Source organism: Phoxinus phoxinus (assembly GCF_949152265.1).
Source record: "Phoxinus phoxinus genome assembly, chromosome: 5".
In the NCBI taxonomy this organism is placed as follows: domain Eukaryota; kingdom Metazoa; phylum Chordata; class Actinopteri; order Cypriniformes; family Leuciscidae; genus Phoxinus; species Phoxinus phoxinus.
This window is the reverse complement of record NC_136880.1, coordinates 35219127-35240676: the sequence shown is the minus strand read 5'-3', so window position 1 is coordinate 35240676 and position 21550 is coordinate 35219127. Positions and strand designations below refer to the sequence as shown.

General features: G+C 37.1%; 1 protein-coding gene across 2 annotated transcripts in view; it reads left to right on the top strand.

Annotated features, from left to right (window-relative positions):
* The window catches only part of myo10 (myosin X), a 42693-nt gene that overhangs the window by 17664 nt on the left and 3479 nt on the right, over positions 1 to 21550 (top strand). Inside the window, exons 4-37 of one of the 2 annotated variants that reach the window (XM_079613648.1) lie at positions 1684 to 1871; positions 3228 to 3365; positions 3454 to 3578; positions 4052 to 4065; positions 4184 to 4268; positions 5328 to 5431; positions 6022 to 6151; positions 6291 to 6409; positions 7317 to 7463; positions 7559 to 7659; positions 7773 to 7839; positions 7929 to 8021; positions 8244 to 8312; positions 8522 to 8604; positions 8734 to 8842; positions 9309 to 9389; positions 11922 to 12046; positions 12652 to 12766; positions 12929 to 13035; positions 13138 to 13362; positions 13455 to 13494; positions 13657 to 14574; positions 15152 to 15272; positions 15704 to 15947; positions 16368 to 16463; positions 16586 to 16679; positions 17001 to 17056; positions 17586 to 17728; positions 18570 to 18761; positions 18886 to 19043; positions 19125 to 19248; positions 19660 to 19960; positions 20838 to 21045; positions 21127 to 21263. In XM_079613648.1, the coding sequence (XP_079469774.1) occupies positions 1684 to 1871; positions 3228 to 3365; positions 3454 to 3578; positions 4052 to 4065; positions 4184 to 4268; positions 5328 to 5431; positions 6022 to 6151; positions 6291 to 6409; positions 7317 to 7463; positions 7559 to 7659; positions 7773 to 7839; positions 7929 to 8021; positions 8244 to 8312; positions 8522 to 8604; positions 8734 to 8842; positions 9309 to 9389; positions 11922 to 12046; positions 12652 to 12766; positions 12929 to 13035; positions 13138 to 13362; positions 13455 to 13494; positions 13657 to 14574; positions 15152 to 15272; positions 15704 to 15947; positions 16368 to 16463; positions 16586 to 16679; positions 17001 to 17056; positions 17586 to 17728; positions 18570 to 18761; positions 18886 to 19043; positions 19125 to 19248; positions 19660 to 19960; positions 20838 to 21045; positions 21127 to 21263 (5057 nt within the window). Of the gene's footprint in view, positions 1 to 1683; positions 1872 to 3227; positions 3366 to 3453; positions 3596 to 4051; positions 4066 to 4183; positions 4269 to 5327; positions 5432 to 6021; positions 6152 to 6290; positions 6410 to 7316; positions 7464 to 7558; positions 7660 to 7772; positions 7840 to 7928; positions 8022 to 8243; positions 8313 to 8521; positions 8605 to 8733; positions 8843 to 9308; positions 9390 to 11921; positions 12047 to 12651; positions 12767 to 12928; positions 13036 to 13137; positions 13363 to 13454; positions 13495 to 13656; positions 14575 to 15151; positions 15273 to 15703; positions 15948 to 16367; positions 16464 to 16585; positions 16680 to 17000; positions 17057 to 17585; positions 17729 to 18569; positions 18762 to 18885; positions 19044 to 19124; positions 19249 to 19659; positions 19961 to 20837; positions 21046 to 21126; positions 21264 to 21550 lie in introns of both variants that reach the window. The other variant, XM_079613647.1, reaches the window with a different exon arrangement.

The window sequence follows — 21550 nt, the reverse complement described above, 5'->3', positions numbered from 1 at the left end:
GTATTCACGTAAACACAGTCGGTTATGTCTTTACAGAACGTACCGTGCATCAGTGCAATTGGATCTGCACACTCTTAAAGTGACAGTGCGTAATAAACCTAATGCCTTCTGTACACTTAATATTGATCAAACAACAAAATAAAAAGAGAAAATGCACTGCTCTTTATTATCTTTAATAAGGATTAATTATATTTAATTTATACAAATAAATATATCTGAACAATCAAATAACACTTCAAATATTTTTTTTCCAAAGGTGTTTTCTATCATTTTAGGTCGTTCTTTTCACGCTGATGTAAATTTAAGTGTTCGTTTATTTTTTTTTTATAAGTTTGGTTTTAGTTAGTTATTTTATGCTATAAAAACGGAAATGTGACGTCATGATTGACAGCTGTGGCAACGCTACATATGGGGTGAGGACCAAACACCATCTCCTGGTCCTCATCTGAGTAACTCACTGAAAAAGTTATGTGCACCCCTGTTTATATCACACATTTAAAAAGCTGTTTCGGGTCACACTACAGTTTCCGGACTCACGGTGTCCCAGACAGCAGTATTTTAAACTAATCTACTGGTGGGAAAAAACATTGTTCTTGTACAATATACTACTTTTAAAAAACACCTACATTGAGGCACCAGTGCAAAAAAAAAAAAAAAAAAATCTGATGAATTACTTCATCTTTCCTGTACTAGAAAAGAGAAGGGAATCCCACCAGCCCATTCATAACTAACTGATAACACCTGTGTCTCAATAAGATGGCTTTCCCTCGTCTGAGGACCACACACGGACAGCTTAACATCTGCATAAACCTTCCTACTATACTATACCTGTTTTTCATTTGCCTCTCGCTGATTTACAGTCCAAAAATATCACTATAAAACCTACTGTGTAAATTCATATTGATGATTTGACTGAACAAACCTCATCAAAAACACATGCAAAGCTTATTGAAAGTGTCATCCTTTGTAGATTCTGTGGGAGAAATTTGATTTTGACAGTCATTGCTTTCAGTCACAGGCTACAGATGTTCCAGCTTTTCTTCTGCAAAACACAAAAGAGGTTATTCTGAAGAATGGTTCAACTGTTTTTGTCTATATAATGAAAGTCAGTGGGTTACAAAACAAACTGAAATTTGTTCTTTAGTGTTTCACAAAAGAAATGGTTATACTGGTTTGGAATGACATTAAGTAACTGATGACAGAATGTAAATTTTTTGGTGAACTATCCCTTTGAAGTGACTTTAGAATGATTTGAAAATATGATATTCTTGCCATGTTTTACACACAGATTTACAGTACATGCAACATGTATATTAAATCTGGTTTTATGTCATATAAATTCAAATGTCATCTTCAGTCATGCATGTACTATATATATGATAATACACATGATATGATGGTGATAAGAGAGACACAGGAGTGTATCACAGGTCCTAAACTCACCTGATCATTTGACCGTTTAGGTGCCAATTTGCACTTATTTGGTATTCAAATCAAAACATCTCAACAACCAATCTGATCTATTTGCATCAGTGGTTAGAAAAGTAGGTCAGTAGACACCAAAAACACAAGCACATGTCCACATGCTCAGACACATGCAGAGGGTGTTTATAAAATATGGTTGTTCAAACTTAAGATTCTACTTTCCTCGTCATGTCTCTCCATTCTTCTCTCTGTTTGCAGACGTATATCGGCTCTATTTTAGCAGCAGTAAACCCTTATCAGAGTCTGTCAGGGCTGTATGACGACCCAGCTGTAGAACGGTACAGTCGACATCACCTGGGAGAAATCCCCCCTCACATCTACGCCATTGCAAACGAGTGCTACAGATCGATGTGGAAGCGCTCCAACAACCAGTGTGTGCTCATCAGGTGTGTTTCTGCATGCATTTAACAAACCAGTGGTTTCAACAAGCCTCATTTTGAGCACTCTGAAATCAGTTTTATAGCTTGCGTTCTCATTTTAATTTACTTTTCAGCCAGTCTAACCATAAAGTTTTCCACCATGACCTTAACTCTCACCTCTGACCTCTCACTACGGTGTGAGGTCAAACTCATGGCTGCCTGACAACACTCATTACACAAGCATGCAGAGGTTAAAGGTGGCAGACTGCTGTGTTGTTCTCAACGCTCCAGATCTCTCATCAGCTTTAGCGAGAGGATACAAATTGGCAGAATACCTGACCGCCATGGCTAAGCCTAGACTATGAAAAGTCCTGAGCATGTACAGACTCAGCAAACATGCGGACACCCATAGGGCTACCATAAGAAGACAGGCTTTGCTCTTACTGCACATAAATCGAGGTAGAAACTGAAGTATGCTTCTTACACTCAAGCTGTAACTACACACGATTCCAGAACGCTTTCTTTTGCCATTTTTGTCAACCACAACAAAGAATTGCAATGGAAATCTAATACCTGCAGGATGAAACCACAGGGAGTGCAAACAAGTCTTGCCTTATGAAAAGGGCAATGGGTAGGACATAAAAACAAAAGCTTTGCACAGATATAACATACTTTTACATTTATGACCATCATTTTGCAATGATACTTTTGTGTTTTACACACTTTAAATGTCTGTATCCCCTTTGGTTATTTTGTCCTGTCCTACTATAGGTTTTGCCCTTGAATATTAATTTTGTGAATTAAATTTGATGTTAATGCAAAATGACACACATCAGTGTTTTTTTCTACACAAGATTTATAAAATGTTACCTCAACCATCTGAGGTTGACAAGCACCATTTTCTAAAAGGTTAAGCACCTTCTTTTACAGACTGTTTGTTGAAGTACACTTTTATTTAAGAGTTGTAATCTAATTCGTGAATAGTACTATTATATGTACCCTGTTCAAATGTTTGGTGTTTGGTGTTGGTAAGCTTTTTAATGTTTTTGAAAGAAGTCTCTTTTGCTCACCACGACTGCATTTTTTTTATCGAAAATGCACCAATAGAATATATTGTAAGGTAAAACTACTGTCCCTTTTGATCAATTTAATGCAACCTTTCTGAATAAAAGTATTTATTTAAAAAAAAAAGTTTTATTAATGTTTTAACAATGTGTTAACTCTTTTTATTGAGCCAGTAAAGCTTCTTGAATCTTGAAAGACTCCTTGAATGAGACCCATAATGCAACTGCCCTCTGCTGATCACATCAGCTCATTACAACTCTTTCCGCTAATATTCATCTTTCAGCGCTGACGTTTTCTGTATGTGTGTTTGTGTGTCAGTGGGGAGAGTGGAGCTGGTAAAACTGAGAGCACAAAGATGATTCTGCGCTTTCTGTCTGCAATGAGTCAGCAAAGTGTGGCGCTCTCAACTACGAAGACGGCATCATCACATGTAGAGGAGGCAATTCTGGAGAGCAGGTACATACGCATATTAAATCATACAAAACCCTCGATATACAGTGTGCTCACTCATTTCATTGTATTTTTCATCTCTCTGTCTCTGTAGTCCAATAATGGAGGCGTTCGGAAATGCTAAAACGGTTCATAATAACAACTCTAGTCGCTTTGGAAAATTCATCCAGCTTCATTTCAGCCAGCAGGGAAACATCCAGGGAGGAAGAATCACAGACTGTATCCTCTGTTTGGATGTGTCAGCTGTTAGTTTGATCTCTGTAGCTTTATTCATCCATCTGTACTGTGGTACCACTTGTTACAGTCATCTGGTTATCAGTAATTTATCAGTTATCATTTTGTGTCTGAAAGTGTGTGATGTGCGACCCCGTTTAGCAATTGAAACTCACACACGCTGTGATCAGTTGACTTTTCTAACAACACCATTGCACTAAAAGAGCAGATTTCAGAAGTAACAGTCTTGCAAAGCACAGACGGTTCAGAAAGAACCATCAATGCCCAAAAGCATTAATTTTCCAGGCTATTTTAGCGAAAGCATCCAGTGATCTGTGGTGACTTAAAATATACTTTGTTTACAAAAACATGTAATATCAAGATCTGCCCTAAAAGAAAATGTGGTAATTTACAGAGATGGTAATGCTCTTATAATGTCTCTTTTTTATTTGCCTTGACTCTTTATTTTCAACACACAGATCTTTTAGAAAAGGTGAGTTTTTTTAATAGTCATGAAACATTTGCATGTATGATTTTGTTTGCTGGCCATTTTTGTGGGTCACTGATCACGTCTTCATTGGACTTTTATTTTCTGTGTGCATTTCTGTCAGAATCGAGTTGTGCGTCAAAATCCCGGCGAAAGAAATTATCACATATTCTACGCTCTGCTGGCCGGAACCAGCGCAGAACAGAGGGGTGAGTCTGGGCTGTCTAGTGTCTACAGTGTCCACAGATTTCTGTTTGAGGTCTCTTCTAATCCTTGACTGAAAGTGCTTTCATTTTTAAGGGCGATATAGATTACCTTTAATCTGGAAAAACATATTTATTTGCTTTTTTAACACAAGTGTTATTTTAGTGTCATAGAGATGCTATTATAGTTTATATTAATGATCTGAATGTTTTTATTTCTATATATTTAATTTACATTTAAGAAAATTTTTCAAAACATTTTTCTGTTCATTGTTTTTTCATTTTTATTATAAATGTCTATATACATTTATTAATTTTCATTTCAGTATTTTTTTTTAGTAAGAGAAAGAAGTTTTAGTTGAACGTATTTTTTTAAAACACTTTTTACATTATATTTTTCATTGATTTTTTATTATTATTTTATTTTATTTATTATTTTATTACTTAAAAAAAAGTCAATATGTTTTAATTCATTTTTATTTCAGTTTTAGTTTTAGTTATTTTAGTACATCAAGTTAAAACGAGAAATGCTGCCTTGGCTGAAATACAGTTTTTGTATTTTATTTTATTTCAGTTAACTTTTATTTAAAAGTAAAAAAGATTATGGTTTTAGTTTTTATATTTTTAGTTTTAAATAACTATAACCCTGGTTAGCACATGGTTGGCTTCATGTGGCCTTCACTCATTCGATATTCACTGATGAGAGCCAGTCTGAGCACAAATAAACAAGTTCAGTAAGTGGTAGACACTACTGCATTTTTTCATTTTAACATCACAAACAAATAAACAGATTTAAATCGAATACACAAAACTTTTTTGCTGCCTGTCTGAACCAAGTCACTTAATATTTTCCCTCTATTTTAATTTGATGAAGGAAATCTGTGTTGTTATTCATGGTTTTCTTAGTTTAGTCACCTAAGCCAGGGTTCACCGTCTGCTGACGTCAATGTCAAATGAGATTGAGAAGTCAGAAGGTCACACTATCACAGTGAATCAGTGCTGTTTGCGACACAGTATCAGTTTGTTTAAGATCCGTGTTTATCGCTCTCACTCATTTTCTCACAGAGTCGTTCTCCCTCTCCCCTCCGGAGGGCTTTCATTATCTGGGTCAGTCAGGATGTTTGAAGGACAAAGCCATTAATGACACCGAGACTTTTCAGGAAGTGCTGGTGAGACAGTCACAACATGACAACACGTCACTGTGTGACTACTGTACAGCACACACACACACACACACACACTCTCCACTGCTGTACAACAGCGACCAACTGCACTACTGTATAAGCATACATTTTGTTTTTCAATTTTTGTAATTAGAGTGTATTGTTTGGATATTTATAGATTTTACAGAGTGCTGGCAATAGCAATTAATGTCCATAATCTCTGAACAGATTTGGTCTTGGCTCATCCAATGAGATACTATGATTTTACCTGTATGTGTGTCAAATTCTCACCAAGGCTGCATTTATTTACTATTACAATAACTGTTTTCTATTTGAATACATTTTTGATTTGGTTCTTATGAATGTTGAAAATATTTGCCATGCTCAATATTTTTGTGAGACATTTTTTCAGGATTCTTTGGTGAATAGAAAGTTCAAAAGAGCAGCATTCATTAGATTTCTTAGAAAAATAGATTTTTCTGTCCCTTTTGATTAAAATGCATCCTTTCTGAATTTTAAGTATTAATTTCTAAAAGATAGTATATAAAATATGTGGTTCTCTTGTGTTTCAATGCTGGTTGACTGTTTTGTGTTAGAATGCTCTGAGGACAATGAAATTTGGTGAAGAGAACATCAAGGAGGTGTTGAGGCTCCTGTCGGGAATCCTGCATGTGGGAAACATCGAGTTTTTAACGGCAGGTGGAGCACAAGTCTGCTCTAAAGCAGGTAATCACTTCTACACTTCTTCAGCTCTGTTTCTCTTTTTTTCATTGTTGCGTTCATGAGTTTTTTTGTTGTTTTTTTACATTGCTGTACTGATGATAATTGCATTATATTCATATTCATACAATCTGTGTATGTGCAGCTCTCAGTAAAGCTGCAGATCTTTTGGGGTTGGATTGTACCCAGCTGGCTGAAGTTTTGACCCACAGATCCATGATCCTCAGAGGAGAGGAGATCACCACACCCCTCACCGTAGAGCAGGTAACAGGGGCGTTACACACTCACTAAACAAACAAACAAACAAATTTTACACACTCATCATCTTTTTATTAACTTTTTAATGCGTCTAAGTGGTAGTTGCGTGGACTGTCAATGGAGGGACAGAAATCTCTTAGATTTCATTCAAATATCTTAATTTGTGTTTCGGAGATGAAGGAAAGTCTTGGGTTTGGAACAATATGCCAGTGTATTAAGTTAAGTGTAAGAAAAATAATGAAATTAAAATTCCTCCAGAACTCAAGTCCATCATATAACAGAGACTGAGAAAAGTGTTTTATTAAGTACAGCAGTGCAATAGAGGCACAATATAGATTTCATCAGAATACTTCTGTAGTCACCAGAAACAGGTCCAGGAACTCTCACTACCTCTAGAGGACTTTACATGTAACTGCAAATCTTTATTAAACATTGCACCTTCCTCATTTACCCTTTTATTACTGTATGGACACAGGTTTAAAGTTTGCTTCCCATTAAACATTACAACTTGACCTCTTAACACAGTATTTCCAAATACTTTTTAATTTAAAAGTAAAAACACAATAAAAGCAGTAAAGCAATTAAATTTAGAAATAAATATATATATATTTTAATAAATAAATATAAAAATTGTTAAATGATTATTATATATATACATCTTTAAATAAAGAAATCCAATATGTTAACAAAAAAATAGCCTTTGGCACAAAAAAGTGCTTTTTCAGGATTTTGCTACAAATGGCTTAAATGCACACAAAAAAACTTCATGTGGAATATGTTGTCTTTTGAATTGTTTTCATTATTCCGTTTCAAACCTTAACTTGTCATGTTTAATTAAATAATAAATACTTAAATACCCGTCTGTAGTCAGAATAACATCACAAATATGCATGTGTGTGTGTGTGTGTATCAGGCGGTGGACTCACGGGACTCTATGGCGATGGCTCTCTACTCTCAGTGCTTCACTTGGATCATTCGTAAATTGAACAACCATATCAATGGCAGTGAAGACTTCAGATCCATAGGTATACTGGACATCTTCGGGTTTGAGAACTTTGAGGTGAGAGTCATGCTGACTAGTTTCAGACAGAGGTTTTAACCCACTGGTCAATACTAATGTTATTCCACTCTTTTTATTTCCATTCTCCCTCTCAGGTGAACCGGTTTGAGCAGTTCAACATTAACTATGCAAATGAGAAGCTACAGGAGTATTTCAACAAGCACATTTTCTCTCTAGAACAGCTTGAGTACAACAAGTAAGTCATTACAAATATAAACACACCCAACGTATCACCAGCACCATCAACCAAAGCACAGGGTGCACTAATTCTCTGCCGTTTTAATACTTTCTTTGTGTTTGCGTTCATAGAGAAGGGCTGGTCTGGGATGATGTCAACTGGATGGACAATGGAGAGTGCCTTGATCTCATAGAAAAGGTAAAAACACAAACATAGTCACTGAAAAACACTGTCTACATTATGACGTTCTAGATCTGAGTCTGTCTGTGCATGTGTTTTCTCTGCAGAAGTTGGGTTTGCTTGCTCTCGTGAATGAGGAGAGTCATTTTCCTAAAGGCACTGATGGCACATTGCTAGAGAAACTCCATAGCCAGCATTCTGTACGTCACACACACACACACACACACACACACACATACACACAGATTTTTTTCTGAAGGGCACTAGGTTTGCTTGGGCAAGAATTGTAGGTAGGAATGCACCAAATGGAGGGGACCAAACAAACTCGTATTGATCAACCACTTATATGAATATTGGGCATAATCATCAACTTGGATATGATAACTATAATCACTAATCTATTTCTCTCTCCATCTCATTAGAGGAATCAGTTCTATGTTAAGCCTCGTGTTGCAGTTCATCAGTTTGGAATCAAGCACTATGCAGGAGAGGTACAGTACCCTGTCTACGGTTTTATTATTATTATTATTTATTTATTTAGTTGGATTGAACTTCCACAGTATGCATCTTCAACTAGCAAAAGAATAACGGAAAAAAAATAATTATATATATATATATATATATATTGTTGTTGTTTTTTACCATACGTCAGCATTGCAGGTGTCATTTCTCTGGTTAACATCCTGCTTTTTGTCCGCAGGTTGTGTATGATGTCAGAGGAATCCTGGAGAAGAACAGAGACACATTCAGAGATGATATTCTCAACTTACTCAGGGAGAGCAGGTGTGTGTGTGTGTGTGTGTGTGTGTGTGTGTGTGTGTGTGTGTGTGTGTGTGTGTGTGTGTGTGTGTGTGTGTGGTTGTGTAACTGTCCTCACCGAGGCCATTGATTCACATGTTCCTGTTCTCTCAGGTTGGATTTTGTGTATGATCTCTTTGAGCGAGTGAACACCTGGACTGGACAGGACACAGTCAAGTGTGGCTCAAAGTTTCGCAGACCTACAGTTAGCTCCCAATTCAAGGTAAGAAACTACAGCTCTGATGATGCTTTAGAACAGGTAAACAACAGTTACATTTAAATGTAAGTGAATGTAAAGATGCAATTTTTACTCTTACACTTTAAAAAGTGTAACAAGTGATTGTATGTTTATCGTTTGTTTCTAATAACCTCAAACATCAAATATTTATTAGTATATTATGACCTGGTTTCACAGACAGGGCTTAAACTAAGCTAGATTGGGCCTTAGTTCAATTAGATCATTTAAGTAGCTTTTATAAACTTACCTTTTGAAAAAAATCTTGAGACACAACAGTGGCACTGACATATTTTAATAAATGTCAGAGGAAGTTGCTTTCCGTGAATACAGCTAAAACATGCATTTTAGTCCAGGACTAGCTTAAGCCTTGTCTGTGAAACCCCCAGTAAGTGCATTTGGTATACAACTTTTTAAACAACTTGTAACAAATGATTTATTTCTGTCTACCCAGAATTCATTGCACTCCCTGATGTCCAACCTTAGTGCCTCCAATCCATTCTTTGTACGCTGCATTAAACCCAACAATAGCAAGGTATGTGTCACAGACACAAACATATGAGCACTTATGAGCACTTACTTTGTGTCAGTTTTTATAACATTGGGTTTATGTTGGGTTCAGGTTTGAAATTAATTTAGATTATCACTTCAGGATTCGGATCTGGTCATGTTTATGGGCCGGGTTCAAGTGCAGACATCTAATACAAACTCACCAATTAGACACACACACTATCAGATGGCGATTGTGTGTGGCTGTATATCTCTGTGTGTTTTCATTCAGTAGTGACAGAGGGAGATCATAAACTCAGTGTGGAGATATAGGAGTCCTTTGAGAGACACAGACACATGCTCAGCACACTTTTCTATTCCGACTGCTTTGGACCCGAGGCCATTCAGCAGACTGCCTATTAACTCTACAGCAGATGTCAGACTACATGTGTGTTTTGTGTTTGGTCGTACCTCTTTGTTCAGTTGTTTGAGGTCAGTGCAGAATTAATGTGTTAATGGGACACATCAATTCTGTTCCATTCTACTGTCGCTTTCAAATCTATGCCGAAGTAAATCAATATGCAGTTGCCTCGTGCAGAAGGCACAAGTATATAGTGTATATAAAATGTAAAAAAGCAAAAGAGAAAGCTAACAAATAATGTAATAATTAATAATGTAGAATATTTATTATAACAGTTAACACTAACATGATGACTTAATAAAAACTAAATAATGTACAGCTACTTATGTGTAACATTTTGTCTGCTTATATCCAAAATTAAATATTTAAAAATCATTCCTCAAGAAAATATAAGTGAAATCAAACAGATGTCAATTTTCTTTTGCCACCAAAAAAATTTACTAGATTTGAATTTTCTTTTGTCTTATTTTTTTCTTTCCTCTTTTTCTCTAAATTTGACTTGACTTATTATAGTAAAAACAATTAAATTATTAACTAAAATGTATACATATATTTTTATTATTATCTAATTTACAAAAACATATATATGATATCTATTAATTTATCTGTTTTCTATTTATCTAAATATTAAAAATTAATTACAAATTAAAATATTCTTTACTAAAAATAGCTTATTATAAACAGCTAATGAATTAATTAATTAATTTGAATGTACAATTTTGTATGACATCTCCATATATGTCTGTATGTCTGTCTTTCTGTCAAGTTCACTTCAGCTGTGTGTCTATGTCTCTCTATCCACTGTCCCCCCCCACTTTATTTGAATGTAAACAGCTGGGGTGGCTTCTACCCCTTTTTTACCCACAATGCATTTCCCTCTAACACCCCCTCCCCCTTCGAGCACAAATTAGCCCAGCATGGGTCTGATCTCCATGGTAACCAGCAGTGTGTGAATGAGAGCGGAGGGGTTGGGGGTGTGTGTGTGAGCTGACCAGTTGATCTCTGGCTTGTTGTGAACATACACTCACTCGGAGCTGCTGACGGTCACAGGATGAGAAAGGACACTTTTCTGTACAGTAAGAGACGAGTTCATATATTATTAAACTAAACGTTTAGCCAGTAGCCAGTTACATTGTTGATGTAGAAGAACAAAGCTGATACAGTGGTGTTTAGACAGATGCTGAGAGTTTTTCCAGATGTCTGACTGCTGTCTATCTGTTTACCTGTTGGATAATTAAGAAGCTTTTGCTTATTAAAGAACAGATTTATGAAAACTGTTTGCTATGTTCTCATGGTTTGATTCCTAAAGGGGTAGTTCACCCAAAAAATTACAATTCTGTCATAATTTACTTGTGTCGTTCCAAACCTGTGACTTTCTTTCTTCTGTAGCACAGATATTTTGAAGAATGTTTTTGCCCATACCGTGAAAGTCAATGTGGTCCAAAACAACTTTCATTGTATGTGCAAAAACACTGATACGTTTTTCAGAATATCTTATTTTGTGTCCCACTTTAGAAAGAAAGTCATACAGGTTTTGGAACAATATGATGATGAGTAAATGATGACAGAATTCTCAGTTTTGAGTGAGCTATTCTATTAATATATGTAATATGTAGCTAGTATTTGTTTTGCTGGGAGACAATTAAAGAGAGACTTTGTCCCTCCCCCCATGAAGTACTCTGACATTGATCCTGTCTGCTTTCTGTGACTTGTGCTGCATGTATCAGTATGTTAATGTGCCTCTAACTATAATGAATGATTGTGTGAGTGTGTGTGTGTGTGTTGGTATTGACCTTCCTCTCACAGTGCTCATTCACCACTCATCTCTTCATCTCACTTTCATTCGCCAGTCCTTCTGGTTTATTCCTCCTTCCACAGAGATGACATTTAGAAGCGGGGATCTCTGCGCCCCGTTTCCGACCTCACCCCCACACAGGGTCGGAGGTCAGGGGGAGAGGGGGTGATGATGGCCCACTTAGTGTGTTTGAAGAATGAATCCACTCAAAACTCAACCAGTCTATATTTGAAAGCGGAATTAATTCTGCAAATTTAGATTTATGACCTCTAACTTTTGAGTCTGAAACTGAAACACTTTTTTAAATGGAGCAAATGTGGTGATTTAAATTGTTCAAATGTCTCTGTCACTCTCTTTCGCAGATGCCCGATCAGTTTGAGCAGTCTGTAGTCCTCAACCAGCTGAGATATTCTGGGATGTTGGAGACGGTTAAAATCAGACGCTCTGGGTTTCCAGTCAGGAGAACATTCAATGATTTCTGTTCCAGGTTTGTGCCCCAAATATGATAAACTTGCATATTCCTACTGAAAAATGATTAATTCTGAAAATGTTCCATTACATCACTTTTATCAAATGAAAATGCAACAGGGTTAAAAAAAAAAAAGGTTAAGGTTTTCTGACACCTCTTTAGGTTAAATGTCATTGTCATTCTTTTCAGTCCAAACAGTCCTCCTTTCTATGCAAATAACACTTTTAATAGAATGCGTCTTATTCACAAAACTCACGCTGTTTGACACCCAGAATTAACATTGTGCTGTTACTGCTTGCTTTCTGTTTTTACTGCATTTCCTGCATCTTTGAATGGTATTCATATAGTGGATACATGGACACAGAGTTAAATGCAATATTGGCGTATAAAAGTAAGATACATTTTTAGGCTGTGGAAAGAGACCGGTCAGTTTGATATAAGCAGAATTGGATTTGTCTAAAATACTGACAGGTGGATGTGCAACAAAACGTTCCCAATTTTTGGTCACACAATGTATCATAATTTTGCATTGTTCTGTCCCCATGATTCACAGTGTTAACTGACTTTATTGTGAACCACCTTTGCAGTACAGTTCAATCACAGTTTTATTTTGTTTTTGCCAGGTACTATGTGTTGATGAGGGGCGTGGCTTTATCAGATGACATCAAGGGGCGGTGCTTCCTTCTGCTGCAGATCTATGACAACAGCAGTGCTGAATGGCAGCTGGGAAAAACCAAGGTGAGAAACTAAATATGGTGGTGCATAAGCAATTAAAAAAATTTGCAGGTTGAAAGATGCTTGGATCCTAACCTAATAATTTATTGGTTTCATACTCTAGATCCATCATGATAGGTGGATCTGGTGTAAAGGATGGCATTTCATTGGTTTTTATTTTTGTAGGTGTTTATGAGAGAGAGTTTGGAGCTGCGGTTAGAGAAACAAAGAGAAACAGAAGTGCTCAAAGCGGCTTCAATTATCCAAGCTCATATATTGGGTTATAGAGCACGGTAAATATACTTACACATGCAAATGCACATAATCTTACTCGCGCTTGGTGTCAACTCTAATGTACTCCCTCTGTTTTTCTCTCTGCCCTCTGCTGGTTATAGGTTACAATACAGGCGGCTGTTGCAGTGCATTGTTGTCATTCAGAAAAACTACCGTGCACTGTTTTGGCGCCGGCGCTTCCAGACAATGCGCTGGGCCACTATCACCCTACAGAAGAGGCTCAGAGGGCAAAGGGCACGGCGGCTCTACATTCACCTTCTAGAGGAGAAGAGGAAGAGGGAAGAAGAGGAAAGGAGACGAAGAGAAGAACAGGAGGCACTAGAGAGGTGGGGACCATTGCCTGTATTATTATACCTATGTTTGTGTTTATAATGTTAGTTTCTAAGTTTCTGATCTTCTTGTGATGCTTATTTGTCAGAGAGAGACGGTGCATCGAATTGGAGCTCTTGGCACAAGCGGTTAGTGGAAAAAATCAATCAATATCTATCTATCTATCTATCCATCTATCCATCCACCACTTTAGTTTTTAGTTATGCTTTAAAGCAGAATTCAAAACAGAACCAACTCAAGTGACATTCTGTTTATATTGCATGTTGGGTAACGCAGTCTTTTCTATGCAGGCAGAGGAGGCTCGAAGATTAAAGGAAGGAATGAAAAATGAGCAGATTCAAAATGTATTACCTGAGAGTGCCACACCAGTGAACAGTATTGTACCAGAGAGTAGCCCATGTGAGAACGGCCCTCCTGAGAGCCCTGTAGCAGAGAAATCACTGGCGGAGCAGGTGTTTGAGGTGGTGTTCGAAGGAGAAACAAACCAGGCATCACAGGTGGAGGAGATCCTGCGTTTGGAGCGTGAGATTGAAGGCCTGCGGCGACAGAAAGAGGCTCAGGAGCAGAGTCTAACCACGCATTCGTTGCATCGTCTGCAGTGGCTGCGTGATCAGGAGCTGCGCAGGCTGGAAGAAGAGGCCTGCAAGGCTGCGCAGCAGTTCCTCACATCGCTCAACTTCGATGAGATCGACGAGTGCGTGCGTAACATCGAGAGCTCGCTGGGGGGATCCAGTGGCTCACCGCAGGGGGTAGCCAGAGGTGAGGAAGATGAGGTGGATGAAGGTCTGGGAGTGGATGACGGGTTTAAAGACTCTCCTAATCCCAGCGAGCACGGCCACTCCGACGGCCAGCGCACCAGTGGAATCCGCACCAGCGACGATTCCTCTGAGGAGGATCCTTATGCTAATGACGGCATGCCCCCGCCCTTAGCCCCGCTTATCATCATGCCCTCAGCCTATCATGCTCCACCCTCAAGCAGTGGCTCCACCTACTCTCACGCTGTTCAGGAAGAAGAGGCGGAGCTAATCCCTCCCGATGAAGATTCGGATTATGATGCAGATGATTATGATGGAGGCCTCATCATGCGACCTCCCAGCCTCCCACCTCACAATGACCACTGGTCACGTGACCATCGCAGCTCCTTTGCAACCAGCACCAGTGTCAGCTCCGAGGCGTATCGCTTCAGCTCAGACGGGCCACAATCTTCAGTGAGTTTTACATACACATTCTTCACGGTTGATGAATCAGATTCATTAAAAGATTCAAGTTTTTTTTGTAGAGCAGGGTTTCCCAAACATTATTGTCATTTAACAACACATTTACATGTTCACGGTGCTCTGATGTCGGTTAATGAGCACATGAAATTCATGAAATTCCGTTTATCAAAGAATCCAAACCAAATCAGCATATTAGAATGATTTCTGAAAGATCATGTGACACTGAAGACTGAAGTAATGGCTGCTGTAATTCAGCTTTCCATCACAATACATTTACATTTGAAAATAAATAGAAAAAAAATATTTTAAATTGTATATTTCCCAATATTACTGTTTCTATCATTCTGAAATTCTGTTTTCATTAAATAAATCTCATGGTAAATAAATATAGGAGACTTATTTCAAAAACATTAAAGAATCTTTCTCGCCCCAAACTTTTAAATGGTTGCGTACTTGACATTCACAGCTCTTTCCTTCAGTAATGTTATTTCATGACTTTAAAAGCATGTGATGTTAATGCTTGTTTACATGTAATTGCTGAGTGTGTACCCCTGTTTCTTTCCATCAGTTTGAGGACAGTGAAGATGACTTTGAAAGGTTTGACACCGACGATGAATCATCTTACCGACGGGATTCTGTCTATAGTTGTGTCACTCTCCCCTACTTCCACAGCTTCCTTTATATTAAAGGTAAATTGCCTGCCAACTCTTCTCTCAACACCTCCCCTTTATTATGTTTGTTTAATTACATGCTTGCAAGACAGTGTAATGAAATTTATATCACTTTTCCTTGTTTTCCAAATATTTCTGAAGGTAACTTAGAGGCTCAAACTCAATTCAGATTTAGTTTTGTAAAAACTTAGTTTTGTGCTGCTTGTTTTTTTTTTTACTTGATAATTTTTTGTAAATTTAAGTTTAAATTTAATCTAATATTGTTTAATGTTTGTGGAGCAGGATTTTGACCAATCAGATTTCAGTGGGCGGGCCTACCCAGCGCTACTCACTAGAAAATCTTAACCATAACTATTTGTGTATCTGAATAGGACAAAAATGTCATTTGCTTGGGAGAGACAGATTTTATGACTTTTAATAGCTTGAATGTGCCTGGATGTGTGTTGCAGGTGGCCTGTTGAACTCCTGGAAGCGTCGCTGGTGTGTGCTCAAGGATGAAACATTTCTGTGGTTCAGGAGCAGACAAGAGGCGCTCAAACAGGGCTGGCTGCTGAAGAAGGGCGGAGGATCCTCCACACTCTCTCGACGCAACTGGAGACGCCGCTGGTTCGTCATGCGACAGAGCAAACTCATCTACTACGAGAACGACACCGAGGAGCGGATGAAAGGCATGCTGGATATGCACGAAGCTAAGTAAGAGCTCAGGAAGTTCAGTACACAAAGGTTTCAGGTTCAGTCACAATCAGTGTGACACTAGATCTGGAGAGCTATGGCCATTCTCTATTGCCTCATTATTCTTGACACTTTTAAAGGGATTAACCTATCAATCAAAAATACTAATAGCACATACAAATACAAATACCGCAAAAAGACAACGAATTGTATTTATTTTTCTTTCTCTTAAATCTACACTGAACTGGCTTCAGCTGAATAATGACACTGTTGTCTTTTTTAGAGCTGCTTTACAGCAGATGTTAAATTCTGTTTGCATCATTGATCATTACTTTCCTGTTTGTAACTGTAAAGCTGCTTTGAAACAATCTGTAATGTATGAAGCTCTAGTCTATATAAATGAAGGTGACTTGACCTGTTCTTTTTGTGTTGTTTTATTAGAGAGATTATTGACGTAACAGGGAAGGAGAATGGGATTGACATTGTTATGCCAGGAAGAACATACCACCTTGTTGCAGAAACTGCAGAAGATTCCAGGTAAGTGTGGTTATTTTTTTGTGTTTTTTAATTCTGTGTGCTTTAAGCCTTGATGTTTACTTAGTGAATATGTAAAACCGCCGAATTGAGGTTTTTAATTGTTCTCTGTGTGTTGTGTGCAGTCATTGGTTTAGCGTGCTAAGTCAGGTGCACATGTCGACAGAACAGGAAATTCGAGAGATGCATGATGAACAAGCAAATCCTCAGAATGCTGTGGTAAGTATTACACACACACACACACACACACACAGGTTTTATGGGGACTTTCCATAGACATAATGATTTTATTCTGTATAATCTATCCATTAACCCTAAACACAACCCTAACAGAAATCTCTCTGCATTTTTACATTTTCAGAAAACATAATTTATTATTTCCCTTATCGGGTCCAAAAAATTGTCCCCACTAGGCCAAAAATGACTGGTATTACTGTCTTTTTGGTGAAATTTGATCACAACGTAGGGTTTACCAGGACCACACACAAATTTGGAGACAATTCATAAGATATTTAGAAAAGATGTTTGTGTTTTTCATAGGGCACATTGGATGTGGGAATGATTGATTCTGTATGCGCCTCTGACAACCCAGAAAGGTAAACACACACACTGTCCTCTCTATCGGTCTTGTTGCTTTTGAAACAAAAACTTTAAAAGGCAGTTTAGTGGATTGGTGATCTGCACTTGTATTATTGACCTTTCTTTAAATATTGCTATTATTTTACATTATATATAATATATCTTATATTATTATATTGTATACTATTTTTTTTTTTTTAAACAAATTTCTTATAATTGCTGCTTTATATCTAACAATTGTGACTTTCTCAGTTGCAACATTTTGTAATTATGAATTTATATTTCACACTGTGACTTATTTTAGTCTCATTCAATTTTTTTTACTGAACTTGTGTACTATACTGTTTATTGTTGACTCTATCAGAGTTTGTAATGTTCCTCATTTGTAATAAGGCTTTGGATAAAGGCATCTGCGAAATTTATGTAAATTTTTAAACCTAATTTCACAATAACCATTTTATTTTTTCTCTGAGAAAAACAATACAGTTGCGTTATCATGTAGACAATAAAATATTTAAAATGTTTTTGCATTTTCTCTCTGTCCAGGCCAAATGCCTTCGTTATAATTACTGCCCATCGTGTTCTACATTGCATGGCTGAGTCAGCAGAAGAAATGCATCACTGGATTACGTTGCTCCAACGCACGAAAGGAGACACACGTGTGCAAGGACAGGAGTTCATCATCAGGGGTGAGAGGTCACCTGCACGCACAAATCAAAAGCCATGCTCAGTTGTTAATGGATTGTCTGTAGATTATTTATACATTTAATACTTTACATTAGTTATTTCTCATTGTATGAGGATGTTTCATCACTCTTCCTAGTCAGTCATAGAATCAGAGTAAAGCTGGATGAACAAAAAAACTTTATAGGTGTTTTGTTAGATGATAATTTTTATTCTGAATTTGACACATTGTATGCTTTTTGGAATGTTTAATATACAAATTCATTTCATTATTGGGTCATGCCAAATCAACCAAATTAATAAATGCAATGGATGTGTATTTTCACCTGAGATTTGGATCCAAATTATAGTTTTCACATACAGAAGATAGGTAGGCCTATTAATAAATCATATTGCAATAATTGTTGCATTATATGCCAATGGTGACATTTCACATTCAAAATTAAAGATATCCTACAAAATAGTGGATTAATATTTTGATTTATAATACACAATTTATGTTTGTCTTTCTTCAGAAAAAAATAGGAACAAAATTAAACATTTGAACTGGGGACCTCTAGTTGAGTTGACACACGGAATGACCCTAATTGATATGATATGAATTATATTAATTAATATTAATTATACCGATATGTATTACATACTTGATGGTTCATTTTTTAAGATGGTTATTTAGAGTTTGGACAAAAGAAAGAGTGAAGAGAAAAAATGGCTTAGAGACCACAATTACATGTTATAATGTTCACTTTCAAATCAACACCACCACGTTAGGATGCCTTCAACTACAAACTGAATTTGAAAATATGTCAAATCTCTCTCTGTCTGTTTCTCTGTTTTGGTTTCCAGGTTGGTTGTATAAAGAGATTCGGGGCAGCAGTCGTGGGAATCTTAAGCTGAAGAAGCGCTGGTTTGTGCTGACTCACAATTCTGTGGATTATTATAAAAGCTCAGAGAGAAACGCTCTTAAACTGGGCTCTTTAGTGCTTAACAGCCTCTGCTCCGTGATCGTTCCTGATGAGAGAGTCTTCAAAGAGACCGGTAAGCACACACACACACACATGCAACACACACACACACACACATGCATGCACATAAACAGTAGAGTATACCAACAAACATTTGCATCTTTATCAGCCTCTATACTATATTTGTGTGCTTCTAGGCTACTGGAACGTGAGCGTGTTTGGTCGTAAGCATTCATACAGGCTGTACTCTAAGCTGCAGACGGAGGCTAGTCGATGGGCCAGCGCTGTACAGACCGGCATCGACAGCAAACCGCTCATGGATACACACACACAGCAACTTATACAGGACATCAAGGTAACACGCACACGAGTGCATATGCATTTATGTTTTTTAACATCATTTTATTGAAATACTGTTGTCTTTGTTTGTTTTCAGGAGAACTGTCTGAATTCAGAGGTGGTGGAGCAGATCTACAAGAGGAACCCAATACTGCGTTACACACACCACCCTCTACATACAGCCCTCCTGCCTTTACCCTATGGAGATGCACAGCTCAGCTGTGAGTGAAATACACACACACTCACACACACATTTAAAATACACTTATTATTCAGTATTATTATCAATTTGCCTGCACTGAAACTATTAGATGAGAAAAAAAACTTTGGGAAAAGTTGAACTAAGTTTGATTCATAAGTAATGAACATTCACATTGTTATTAAACTGAATTTAATCAAAATTGCGATGTCTTCTGTAGAGCTGTATTTTAGCTGAAATTGAGTTTGTTTCACAATTAATGAACTTTGCAACATTGACTATTGATATATTAAATAACATTGTTATTTTCCTGTTTATTACTGTGAAGCTGCTTTGAAACAGTCTTGTATAAAGCGCTATATAAATAAATGTGTCTTGACATATATGTTCTAATACACCCTGACGGTAATAGTCACTCTGTTCATGTTTTTAGCTGACAAAGGGAGAAATTACGGCACGCTGCAGGCTGAGGCCCTCAAGATCTTCAATGTTCTTCATCAGCTTGAGGCCGAAGCCAGTCCCATCCCTCACATCCAGGGGCTCCTGCAGACAGCGCATGACCTACGACCCCTAAGAGACGAGCTCTTCTGCCAGCTTATCAAACAGACAGCACACCACCCGAAGCCTGCTGGCCCCGCACACATTAGTGGCTGGCGAGTCATAGCCTGCATGTGCTGCACATTTAGCCCCGCCTCCAGAAGTGTTCTCAAATACCTGAAATTTCACTTGAAAAGGTCAGTGAGTATTTTGTCTTGTCAGAAGAATGCCATAGGGTTAAAAAAAGAGAGATAAATTAGATCATTTAATATCAATACTTACTTACTGCACAGTACACAGTAAATGTATCCTTTATAATGTTAAAGAACTTTCTATTCATTAAAGAATCCTGAAAAATGTATCATGGTAAAACAAAATTCATAATAATAAGATATGTTTCTTGGGCACCAAATCAGCATATTAGAATGATTTCTGAAGGATCATGTGACACGGAAGACTGGAGTAATGATGCTGAAAATTCAGCTTTGATCACAGGAATAAATTAAATTTTAAATTATATTGACATAGAAAACAGGTATTTTATATTACAATAATATTTCACAGTATTACTGTTTTTACCTTTGATCAAATAAATGCAGGCCTGGAGAGCATAAGAAATTTCTTTAAAAAATATTTTAAAAATCCTGACCCCAAACTTTTTTTTATCTGTAATGTATATACTATTTATTGCAGGCCATTTTATAAAAATAGTTTGTGAAAAAAAAAAAAAAAATCTGAAATCGAACAGTAGTCCACAACATTGTCACATGACTTCATTACATTGCATGTTTCATTCTGTGAATGATTAAATTAAATTAAATTAAATTCAAATTAAGTGGAAATAAATACTGTTATTTTGCATTTTAAAATCATAATTTGTGTAAAACTTTGGCAGTCTGATCAAATAATTCAGAAGTCAAGTAAAAAGAAGTCAGAAAGACCTCAAATAGGATAGAGTATTACAATTCGGGCCAATAATACAATAACCAATAAATTGTTGAAGAATATATTATATTTTTATATTGTTTTGTCTTAATAAATTAAAAAATAAATTGTGACTGATTTTTTAATCAGGACGCGAGAGCTGTACCCAGGCACCGAGATGGAACGGTATGCTGTATTCTCCCAAGACGCCTTGCGGCACGTGCGTGGTCGTGAATACATTCCTTCACAGGAGGAGCTGAGGGCCATACTGAGCAGACAGGAAATGACATCGACAGTTTACTGCCATGGTGGCGGGTCCTGCAAAATCACCATTAACTCACACACAACTGCAGGAGAGGTACACAACACAAAAACGCATCCACACACATATACCTGTGAGCTTCAGACCCACAGTAACCATATATGTGTGTGTTTCTAGGTGGTTGAGAAGCTGCTGAAGGGTCTCTCCATGGACGACTGTAAGAACATGTTCGCTTTGTTCGAACATAACGGCATCACAGACCGAGCCATAGAGAGCAGGACTGTGGTGGCCGACGTCCTCGCTAAGTTTGAGAAGTGAGTCTCACCTTGAATAACATACCTTAAAATGTTATATTTATTTAAATTTTTATATTTAAATAAAAAATATATTAATTATATATTCTTTTTTCAATTAATACAAACTATATACTATTAAAACCATCAATATAGAACACTTAATCTGATGTAAAATGATTTAAAGGTGCTATAAAAGTATTTAAACCTCTGCCCTATAAAGACATTTGAGCAAACATAAATACATGAGGCAAGAGAGTGTTTTCTGATTGGCTGAAAAAAAGAGTATCGGTAGGTTGTTAATCAGC